The sequence below is a fragment of the Squalius cephalus genome (assembly GCF_949319135.1).
Source record: "Squalius cephalus genome assembly, chromosome: 18".
NCBI classification, from domain to species: domain Eukaryota; kingdom Metazoa; phylum Chordata; class Actinopteri; order Cypriniformes; family Leuciscidae; genus Squalius; species Squalius cephalus.
This window is the reverse complement of record NC_137139.1, coordinates 35,431,424-35,443,061: the sequence shown is the minus strand read 5'-3', so window position 1 is coordinate 35,443,061 and position 11,638 is coordinate 35,431,424. Positions and strand designations below refer to the sequence as shown.

Genomic DNA, 11,638 nt, shown 5'->3' with positions numbered 1-11,638 from the left:
CAAATAGATTGAAACCATGCTTAGAAGAAATTGTCTCAGTTTCCCAATCTGGCTTTATGAAAGGTAGGCATATAGCAAATAATATTCGGCTTGTTTTAGATATTTTAGATTATAATGAATTGATCAACGATGGTGCAATCATTTTATTTTTAGACTTTTATAAGGCCTTTGACACGGTTGACACGCAAATAACGCAAATTTGGTTTTGGCTCTTCCTTTATTAGAATAGTTCAGACTTTTTACAAAAATATTGTGACCGAGCGTTCAAACAGGGTTCACCTAACACTTAGAAATAAGAAAATAATAAACGATAGCAGTTTGAACTCTTCACTCTTCTCCACTTTATTATCCAACACCTCAGATCACCAACTCCAAAAACCCGCGACACTCTAGTACCAGGTGCGCATGACACATGCCTATCTATGGCAAGCCCCGAAGGGAAAAATACATTGCATACACACATATACAACGAGCGCCAGTACATCCAGAATTAGTGCATCATAACAGAATTCAACAAAGTCTGTTACATACGTCCCCCCCTCACAAAATAAACGTCCCCGTTTATGTTTCAGAATAATAACATCAACCATCATAAACAATAAACAGCTGTGTACAATGAAACACAAAACAGAGTACATAGCACATTACTGTCACTGCAACAAGCCTATTAATAGAACACACTTTTTTTCTGTTACTACAGGCTCTACAATAGAACAAATTCAAACTTGCACTCTCCCATACACATAGGTATACAGTCACTTTAATACAAAACAAAATCCTTCAAATCCTTCCGGAGGCCTATGAACTCTCCCAGTCCTACTCATGTTTTGATCAGACCCCTTAACTGAACATGGTGAGTCAGACAAAGCACTCAGATCTTTCTGAGAAACATACTCCTCTCCCCCAGAAACTCCAGACTCTATGGAAAGAGACTCAGGCTGTGAGTCCGGAACATTGGACAATGAATGGTTCTGTGACACGAGAAACAGGCAATGTGTAAGGCCGCACCCTATTGTAATGCACGACCTGCACCCTCTCACTAGAGTCAAAAGGATCTACAATCCAGTAAGTCAGTCCCTGTTCCCCACATGAATCCATGACTTGCACTATTTTATACGGTCCCTTCCAATGGGGTGCCAGTTTCATGCGGCTCTCCACTGGATTGTGGAGCCACACCATGGCACCTACATCATAGGGCTGGTGACGCAATCCAACATCATGGTACAGTTTTTGACGGTCGTGAGCTGCCTCACTGTGCATCCGTGCACTGCTAAAGGCAGAGTTCAGTTCTGTCAGCAATTTGGAAACAAACTCAGCATGTGATGCTGACATCTGAGGAACAAGAGCACGGGTGGGTAACAGTACATCAGCAGGGACCCGTGCTTCCCGACCATGGGTCAAGAAGTAAGGTGTGAAACGAGTGCTGGAGTGAGTCGTTGTGTTGTAAGCGAAAGCCACATGTTTCTCATAATCGTCCCATTCCCCTCCATAGGTCAAAAGAGTCTTAGCCAGTTGATCAATCAGGGTCCGATTAAATCATTCAACCATACCTTCCGACTGCGGATGGTAGGGAGTGGTGAGTGTCTTTTTAATGCTCAGCAGATGACAGAGATTCTGAACCACCTCCGCCTCAAACTGACGACCCTGGTCCAAATGCAAAGTCTCTGGAACGCCATGAATCAGAACATAGTCCTCAAACAGACAACGTGCTACTGTCTGTGCTGACTGATTAAGCAAAGCATACAGGTTGACAAATTTGGTGAAGTAGTCCTCGACAACCAGCACATACCAGTTTCCTTTTGAAGTCACAGGCAGCTCTAAGATGTCCATAGCCACTCTTTCAAATGGCCGTACTGACTGGGACCCCCCATTAGTGCACAGAGGGCTGGAACCGGACCGCGCCGTGTCTGACACGCCTTGCACTGCTCACACCATGCTTTGATGTCCCTGTACATAGAAGGCCAGTAACAAAATTGTCTTGCCCGTTCCCACACACGCTCTGAAGAGAAATGGGCAGAAGCTGGGGCCCCATGCAGCTGCAAAAAAATATATGATATTAGAGCAGAGGGTACAACCATTTGGACTACAGGGCCACTTGTGAGGGGACAGAAAACTGAGCGGCATAACAGTCCATCAATTATAGAAAGACGGTTGAATTCAGTCCAAAGCTTCCGTAAGCACTGAGAAGCTTCTTGAAGTTTTCTCCTGGATGGTCTTTGGGATTGCATCACCCAGCTCAACACAGTCTTAATATCAGGGTCAGCATGCTGCATTGCCCTAATGTCTGATAAGCTGTGTGACAAAACATTCATGGAGGACATGCAGTCTGAATTGTCATGTGAGTTGACAGCAGTCGTATCTCCTGCCGAATCAGTGACTTCAGAGGAACATGGAATGTCATCTGTTTGATTAGAACTCACCACATTCACTTCCAGTACCTCTTTAACACTGGCCTCTGCCTCGTTAGGGCCAGGTGTCTCAGGGCGGCGAGAAAGCGCGTCCGCATTCTTATGGTTTTTTCCATCTTTGTGTACAATGACCCAATTCAATGGATCAAGCTCCAGAATCCACCTCCCTCTTCTTCCTGTTGGATCATCATCAATGGACATACGCCGAAGTGCCAAGAGTGGTCGATGGTCTGTGATAATGGTAAATGAGGCAAGTCCAATGTAATGCTTGAATTCCCTTACTGCCCACACAATAGCCCACAACTCCCGATCAAAGGTGGACCAACGCCTTTGTGTGGAATTCAATGCCCGGCTGGCGTATGCGACCACATGTTCAAGTCCATCTCTGTCCTGGGCAAGAACTGCACCGACAGCCAGGTTGGATGCATCAGTGTAGATTTTAAAAGGCACACTGAAGTCAGGCAATACCACTACAGGATCAGATGACAAAACACTTTTCAAAAGGTTAAATGATTTATCGCACTCAGCATTCCACACAAAGGGCACATTTTTCCCGACGAGATGGTTTAGTGGAGCAGCGAGTTTAGAAAAATCCTTGACAAATCGTCTGTAATAGGAACACAGTCCCACAAAGGCTCTCACCTCAGAAGGAGAATGGGGAATTGGCCAGTTCAAAACTTTCTCTGTGTTCTTTGGATCAGGTTGAAGACCGGTTCGAGAAACGACATGGCCAAGAAAGACCACGTGATCTCTGGCAAGGTGACATTTGCCTGGATTTAGTCTCAAACCAGCAGATTGGATTCTTGAAAACACCTCTCTCATGCTAGACAGGTGTTCTTCAAATGTTTTGTTATAAATTAAAATGTCATCGAGATATACCATGCAGATGTGCCACAGGAGCCCTCTGAGGACAAGCTCCATTAAGCGTTGAAATGTGGCGTGGGTGTTGGATAGGCCCATCGGCATGGACCGCTACTGATAGAGGCCCTGTCCCGTTGTAAAAGCCGTCTTTTCTCGGTCCTCCTCAGCAACTTCCACCTGCCAGTAACCGTTGGAAAAATCTAGCGTGCTGAACCACACTGCGCCTGATGACTATGCATGCAGTTTGTCACCCTGCCTTTCAACTAGTTTGTGTAGCTAGAGTAGAGAAAGTAGAAGATGCATTTTCTGAAGCTCCTCTTTAGTAGTAGTTAGTTTGAAAGTAAACCTTTATTGTCACCGATCATTACAAAGATGCCAGTTGGTGTGATGTAACCTGACTCATCCTGATGGATGAAGTAACTAGTTAGAAAAAATAGCAACTTTCAGTTTTAACCAGAATTATTGTGTCATGCAGACTGCCGGCAAAGGGATCTGTGGAGCCAGTCAGTGGTCTGCTGCACGTGAAACGGCCAGAAGAGCAGGTAAACTGGATGAAGAGGGCCTTTAGGTGGTTGTTTGCAGACATGGAGTGCTACTCAAGGCTCTTAACATGTACAGGGGGGAAATATTTGCTTATCCGCTGTACCTGCAGAAGGAGCTCCAAGCAGCCACAAACGGACAGTTTTATTGCACAGATGTTGCTTGCAAGTATTGGCCTTACCTTGAGAAGTTGGCCGTCTCCATGTTGGAACTCAGACCTTTACTGCAGATGAGACCATTCCTTTCTGTCATGCACGCCAAGGCTCATTCAACCAAGTGTGAGGTACTGCATATTCTTTATCATACCATTAAAAAAAATAAAAAAATATTACTTATATAATACACTGTATATGACTATAATTTAAGTGCCATGCTGATTTGTAAGATAATCTGGAGTGGCAAAAATCAGGAAGGTGCTGGCACAACTGCAGGGGAGGAGGTCGAAATGGTCAACAGCTACCTGTCTCGTTGTGCCCTCACAACCAAGTACATGACAAAATCTGGTAATTATTGCTGATTTATATTATTTTAGGAAACCTGTCTTTTATTCTTTTTTTATTTTTATTCTAACTGTCTAATACTTTGTACTGAGATTACAAATATTATATAACATAGCAAATATACAGCTGTAAATATTCTAATATACAGTACATTAATAAAACTGCATTACATCTCTCTTAAATTAAAAATCAATTGTCAATGCGTGGATGAACTGAAATACCATGAGCATTAATGGCACTTTCCTCCATCACATCATTTTGTTGTGTAAAGCCAGGAATGACATGCTAACTGTCCATGCAATTGGGTGGAACCGACGGAAGTGGGAAGGCCTTCATCTTGCACTATCCAGCAGATACATCAAGGTATTATGTTATGTCTGAGTTATATATACAAAGCTTTTCATGATTTTCCTCACTTTTTAAGATTGCAAAGTCAAAAATCTTTTTTTTTACACCAGACTTTCAAAAAGGCTGAGGCTGAGTCTCAGAAACTGGAGGTTTTGAGCAGTGAACTGGGGTGTCCTGAGAACATCGTGCATCAGTGGGTACATGATGTCAGACAATGGGCTACTGACGGTACAGTATTTTATGGACATTCTTCTAAGTAGTTTACTAATACTGCAGTTGTATAAGTGAGAATCTTTGCCATGCATAAGGATTAAGTAAGGGGGCGCTGTCCTGTTTTTGACACTGTTAACAGTGATGTGATTTGGGGCTCTAAATAACTTGAACTTGCAAGACATCATAATAATTTACTTGTATTATTGTTGTTGCTTTAAAATTCTGTAGGTACCAGATGTGATGACCAACATAACCTTCAGAAATCAATTGAACAAATGTTTCTTGGTGTTCATCAAAAAAAAGCCAGCCTTTATAATCACACTGGTATGTTGAAAACTCATCTAATATTTGTGTCTTTTTTATTACTTGCAGATGTCTTATCTGGATTGTTTTTGTATTATAGTGTTTTTAGGTCCTTAATTTTAAAATGTCTTCTTTTTAATTTGACAGATATTAGGCCTATTATGCCTTTTAAGTCATTTGATTTTTTTACATTTTGATGTATTAATTCTTAAGTCAGTTATAAGTATTTAATATAACTTTCTGATATCTGTATACACATGCTTGTGCATCATGTTTTCTGTGTTTTAAAAAAAATTTAGACAGCAACAAAATTTGACACTTGCGTCGAAGAAAATTGTGGGAAGAGAAGAGAAAACTCCTGCAAACAATCAAGCTCTACAATGAGCAGGTGCCAGATGAGGAATGCATCGTTGAGGAAAAGGTGGAGAGCGGTTTCTCCGTGGGGGGAGGAGACAGTCTAATATGGCCGTGGGAAGTGCACAGCAGTGGTAAGTAGCAATTTCCCTCTAAGTGTGTGTGTGTGTGTCTGTGTGTGTGTCTGTGTCTGTGTGTGTCTATGTGTGTGTGTGTGTGTGTGTGTGTCTGTCTGTGTGATTAAGCAAACTAATGATATGTTGTATATGCTACTGTAAACATATGCCACATTTTATCTGATTAAATTTCTATTACATTTTTGCACTCTGCACCAGTATATGGGATGTCCATACACTACTTGTGTTTTGCCTGCTGTTTAGACTGTACACGTCAAATTTGTATTGAAGGGATGCTATTTGTGTGACTTCAGAATCCAGCAACATCCTCACCAAGAAGAAGATTTTTGATGTGTACATGTCAAAAGTGCGGCTTCAAGAGGAAAAGATCATTGTGATGAGGGAGATGAGACAGCACTGCACCTATCTCAGAGAGCTGTCTGGAAACATTAGGACAATGATATCAGAAATGTCTTCTGGCAGAAACAGTGGTAAGATGCAAACTTTTATTACATTCTTGCTGTAATGCTTTTGGGGATCCTATAACCTCACTCATTTTGAGATCCTCAAGTGTTACATTATGGGTTCCTTGTGGCTGGATCTAAAGGGTCTGTAGTTCTTTAGTAAAGTCAGCTAATGAATAGCTTAACAACAATAGAAGTATTGTCATGCCTCGCTTTTAATTTTTCCTTCTAGGCAGTTTAAGTGAAGAGGGTCATCGCGGGCTCCTGTGTCTTCTTCAGAAAAGGCTTGCAGATGTAGAGGAGAAGTTCCAAGTCATATGCTCAAGTTACAGCCTGGCTTTAGGACCAAATGCTGCTTCTCTGCTGGAGGATGGGCCCGAGGAGATACCAGAGGACCATGAAGAAGTTGATTTTGAAAGTTCAGATGACAGTGATTTTGAAGCAGTGTAAATGAGTGCTTCTTAACCTGTTAAGGATCGCTGTGCCGTACACGGCACACCCACCCTCGGAAGTGACGCTGCATAAACTTCATTGTAACTTTGAAGCATTCAATCTTCAAAATATACGGTCATACAGCACATCGTTTGAAAGCGTAGACTCTCAAGATTCCATTAAGCCCACACACAAAGCATAATATGATTTATAACAGTCATAAAACTGTAATCTAGTTGTTAGTCACCTGAACTGGGCGGCGCCAATTCAGTTTGTTTACTTACCGTCAAAATTCTTCCCTCTTTCCACTTCGGTGAAATTGTCCAAAACAAATTGTTTTCATAAATCCCCAAGAGTCCAAGGAAATGGAATATCCAAGCCTTTTAATCCAAAATTATTTGTTCGCCTCACAATCTTGACATTTCTGACCGAATTACGATATAAAAACTGTAAACAGTAGTTCACTACCGGACATTCTTTCGACTCTCACTTCTCATTCGAGACTTATAATACTACATTTGGGTGTCATGTTTGTTGAGCAAAGTCTTACGTATCAAACAAGCCCTCTCACTTCTCTCTCCTTCAATCACAGGCTTTGTTTTAGACCAAAACAGTAAGAGAGTGCCTGACAGGCTGCGCGCGCTGTCAATCTCGCACCTGGGTTTTCGATTGGATAAAAGCCTGGATAAAGCCGGCCAATGTCCAGTCAGTTCAGTTTTGATTGATGGAAGTACTAGCCAACTAAAATCGATTGCAGTGATAGACAGTTTATGCAAGCATATTCGTCAAATTCAAGTGCGCAATGTTTTCATTCACATGAGCGCTTTCGCCACTCGCGCGACGCACACACATAGTTCGCCGACCATAGACTGTAAACACACACATACACGCGATGTTTTGACACATGGAGCTTGCATAAATGCACGGATTTACTCCAAAACATATATCTGAGCATCTCTATCATGGATCGTCGACTACAGAAGAGATTTGGAGGTGTTTTTGATGAAGATGAAGATGAAGAGGAGCAGCGACGAAGAGCAGCAGAAAGTAATAGGATATTCATTATAATTATCAGTTTATTGCAATTTATTTGAGTAAAAACCACAATTTGTAATTACAAATGTTCTAAAACATTTATTGTTTTCTTTTTATATATTTTATACATTAGTTTGAAAACGATCACTTCTGGAATGTCTATACATGTAGTGAGAAATCACTGTTTTTGCTATTAGAATTGTTCAAAATAAAGGGAATTTTGTTCAAATGTTCAAATGTTGTGCTGAAATCGTTTTTTTCTTGTGTGGTTTGAAGGGCAGAACAGTTCTGAATTGATATACATGTATGTAGTAGGCCTATGTAGTGTTTACTCCTTATGTCAAGGTGTTGGGTGCCAGGTGTCCATTTGGAGTCTCCAAATTGCATTTTGGAAAGGACGCCTATACTTTTCTTGAATAAAAGCTTATAGAAACTACATTTTTGGGAGTATCATCCTCAAATTTGAATCTAAACATGGTCAGACATTCAGTTTTATCTTTATGGTGTTTTCAGGCCCTTAAAGGTGCTCTAGGTAACTTTTTAACCTTAACTGAACAGCTTCGGAGTCAGTGGAATGGTTATATTACTCATTTCGGGTTGAATGGTGGTGGTTTCGCACCCCCCTGGTGCCCGAGAGCGGAAAAAACTCACTTGCAACTTTGGGACGCGGGTCGGTGTCAGGAAGTATCGCGTGATATCAGGTCTCGCGATGTAACGAATTGCTTGACGGCACTGCACACGTACACGCCCCTATTCAAGCACCGGCGGGCTAGCTATAAGCAAAGGGCAACGATAGATTGAGTTATGGCTGAGGCTGAGCCTGTAAAAAAGAAGCAGAAAGCTAGGAAATCTTTGTCGGAGGACCAACGAAAGAGGAAACGGGAGACTGACCGAGCAAGAAGTCAGACTCGAGTAAATATATCGGACCGGCTTTTTCAGAATGGTGAGAACTGAGAGAAACAGAAGCCTGCAAAACGGATGCTGATCCTGCTGTTGCACTTGTAAGTTAAGTATCTTTGGAATAAACTGTGTTTAATATTTAAATTTCAAGTAATTGTGACCTCAGGATGTTTGCTATTGTCTGTAAAGGTTTTTATTATGATCGCTGTCTGTTAGGGGCTTACTAGTACGCTAGATACTATAACTTTGATGTTAGCATTGTCATTAGCAAACACGTTTGATTTCTGTAGTTGTGTGGCCGTTCCTCTGTCGGTTTTATTTGTGTAACTTACACTTTTATTTTATGTCACTAAGTCAACGCGTCTGATAGTAGGCAATATCAGACGCGCAAAATGTTGCACATATCATGATCGAGCTAGAAAAAACGTTCTGATGTTTTCTTAGACAAGCAAAGGTAAACCATCATTCTACCAGATGAACTTATAGACCTTGCTAATATAACTTTAGACAAATATTAGCCTCCGATATATATATATTTTTTATGCTCATGCCCATTCTCCCAAAAACAAACAAACAAACAAACACGAAAGCAGTAGTTCGCCTCGTTCATATCGTTCGTTCCCGGTAAAAATACTAGTATGCATGACAACACAATAAATAAAAAAATCGCCATCGGTTGGAAAGAAAGTATTGCTTTACTTGCCTCGGTAGACATAACTGGTTTTGAAATAGCCGGTTCCTCTGCTCAGCTAGGTTGACAGCTGATCAACTGGGTTGCTCGTGGCGAGGGGGGTGGGACAACAGTTCGTTTTTACGACAGAGTGTTTGAAAGCATTTTACTACCAGACACTAGGGGGAGCTCGTAGAGAAAAAACACTCAGACTTGCATAGTGTCCCTTTAACATAAAAGTCTGATAATTTTTTCCCTAAGTGAAGTTAATTCAAAGAAATCGTGAGTCACTTTCATGTAAATTTGACCTTGTTTTATTCTGTTCCTATGCTACTTTGAGTTATAATGACTCTTGTGTAACTAAGTTTCAAGTGTCTAGTTTAAAAAAAGATCAGAGTTATGAATGTGGACCATAGGGTTTAAGAGCTACAGACATTTGTATTTGGGTATGTCATTTTCTGAAAATTCTCAAAAATAGGGGCGCTTGTTAAGAGGTTAAAGGGATACTCCACTTTTTTTGGAAATAGGCTCATTTTACAACTCCCCCAGAGTTAAACAGTTGAGTTTTACCGTTTTCGAATCCGTTCAGCCGATCTCCGGGTCTGGCGGTACCACTTTTAGCATAGCTTAGCATAGATCATTGAATCGGACAGGACCATTAGCATCTCTCTCAAAAAATGACCAAAGAATTTAGATATTTTTCCTATTTAAAACTTGACTCTTCTGTAGTTACATCGTGTAAATACAAGCAATACTTACTTGAAGACACCAGGCTTCTGGAAGAGAGGAAGACAATGTGACAATGTTATTAACAACAGCTTGTTGTAGGACTGCAAAAAATAGGAGAAAGAGATAGTGGAGATTGCACACCACAGAACAGAAAGTAGCCTACACTGGATACTGCAAAATTTGGTATTGATCCGATACCAAGTAAATAAAGGGTTCAATAACGCTGATACCGATACTTTTTACTTTTAAAAGCATGCACTTTGGGTTGATATATGAGGTGAATACATTTTCATGACCTCTAAAATAATTTGTGATTTGAGCACTCAATGCGCCTGTAATTAGTCATGTGTATGGTTACCGTAGTAAAACCATTGTTAATTTTTTTAAAGGGCTGCCAGTGTTGTACCCCAATAGGTAATCCTTTTGTAAATTAAAAACTACATTTTTAAAAATGTTTTGGAGAGTAAGGTAAAAGAAAAATAAAGAATAGAGTAACAATACTTACTTGAAGACAGTGAAGCTTTAGAAGAAAGAAATGAATAGAGAGAAAGAGAGAGAGAGAGAGAGAGAGTGAGTGAGTGAGAGAGAATTAGAAATAGAAATAGAAATAGAAATAGAGAGAGTGTGTGTGAGAGAGAGGTAGTAAGAGGAGTATAGGAGTGGCTCTTAAAAGAGCCGTTGGTTTTCTTATAAAGAGATACACGTGTCGGTAACAGGGAAGGATGGTGGGTAAAAACAGGAGCTGTTGGACAAAGGAAAACAAAAACATAGTTAATTCTCTTGCAGCAAGGCTTCCTGGATTTGTCATATTATAAAGTAGTAAAGTAGTTTAAAGTAGTAAAACCATTGTTAATTTTTAAAGGGCTGCCACTGTTGTACCCCAATAGCTAAAACTTTTGCACATTTTCTTCTGACAGATTTATTAACAACAATTACAGAACATAACACAATCCATTTGAACTTTAACGATCAATCCAAATAAATTGAATTGCACAAACTAGCATAATTATAGAAAATGTTACATGTGCGCTACTTTTCAAAAGTTTGGGGTTGGTAAGATGTTTAATGTTGAAAGAAGTCTAATCTGCTTACCAAGGCTGCATTTATTTGATCAAAAATACAGTAAATCTTTGTAAAAACAAATATTGTGAAATATTATTGCAATTTGAAACAGGCGATCTGTTTTCCATTTGAATATGTTAAAATGTAAATTATTCCTGTGATCAAAGCTGAATTTTCAGCATCATAATTATTAGGACAGCATTACATGAAATATATATATATTTGTGTAACAATGTAAAAGCCTTTACTGTCACGTTTAATAAATTTAATGCATACTTTCTGAATAAAATAAATTCGTACTAAATAAATAAAATTACTGGTTTAAAAAAAACACCTTAGGATCGATATTTTTTTATGTGTGGATAGATCCTTTAGAATAGATACAACATCAGTAACGTTAAGCCTATCGATATTTCAGGATCGAAATTCGCGCATATCATCATCATCATCATCAAGCAGGTTTATCTAAAGTTACTTCCCATCGACCATAACAACTTTTTATAATGTTAATATAACATAATATGCAGTCATTGCAGCTTTCTGTGATTAATTAATTAACGTTAGCCAATTAATATCAATTTCCATTAACGTTATTGACCACGGTAACCATAGATTAAAAAGCTCCACAGTACACACACACACACACACATATAACGTTAGGCTACAGCAACGTTAGGATTTCTTAAATTACAGAACCATAATA

The 11,638-nt window shown here is 39.8% G+C and overlaps 1 protein-coding gene across 1 annotated transcript; it reads left to right on the top strand.

The window, feature by feature from the left end:
* Window positions 1-3,655: 3,655 nt before the first annotated feature.
* LOC307145309 (uncharacterized protein) lies at window positions 3,656-11,252 on the top strand. Its single transcript, XM_079848341.1, has 8 exons — window positions 3,656-4,092; window positions 4,195-4,312; window positions 4,581-4,672; window positions 4,768-4,885; window positions 5,473-5,661; window positions 5,958-6,134; window positions 6,340-6,575; window positions 9,646-11,252. The coding sequence occupies exons 1-5, from the start codon at window positions 3,880-3,882 to the stop codon at window positions 5,487-5,489; spliced, it is 558 nt and encodes a 185-aa protein (XP_079704467.1). The 5' UTR covers window positions 3,656-3,879; the 3' UTR covers window positions 5,490-5,661; window positions 5,958-6,134; window positions 6,340-6,575; window positions 9,646-11,252.
* The last annotated feature ends 386 nt before the right edge of the window (window positions 11,253-11,638 follow it).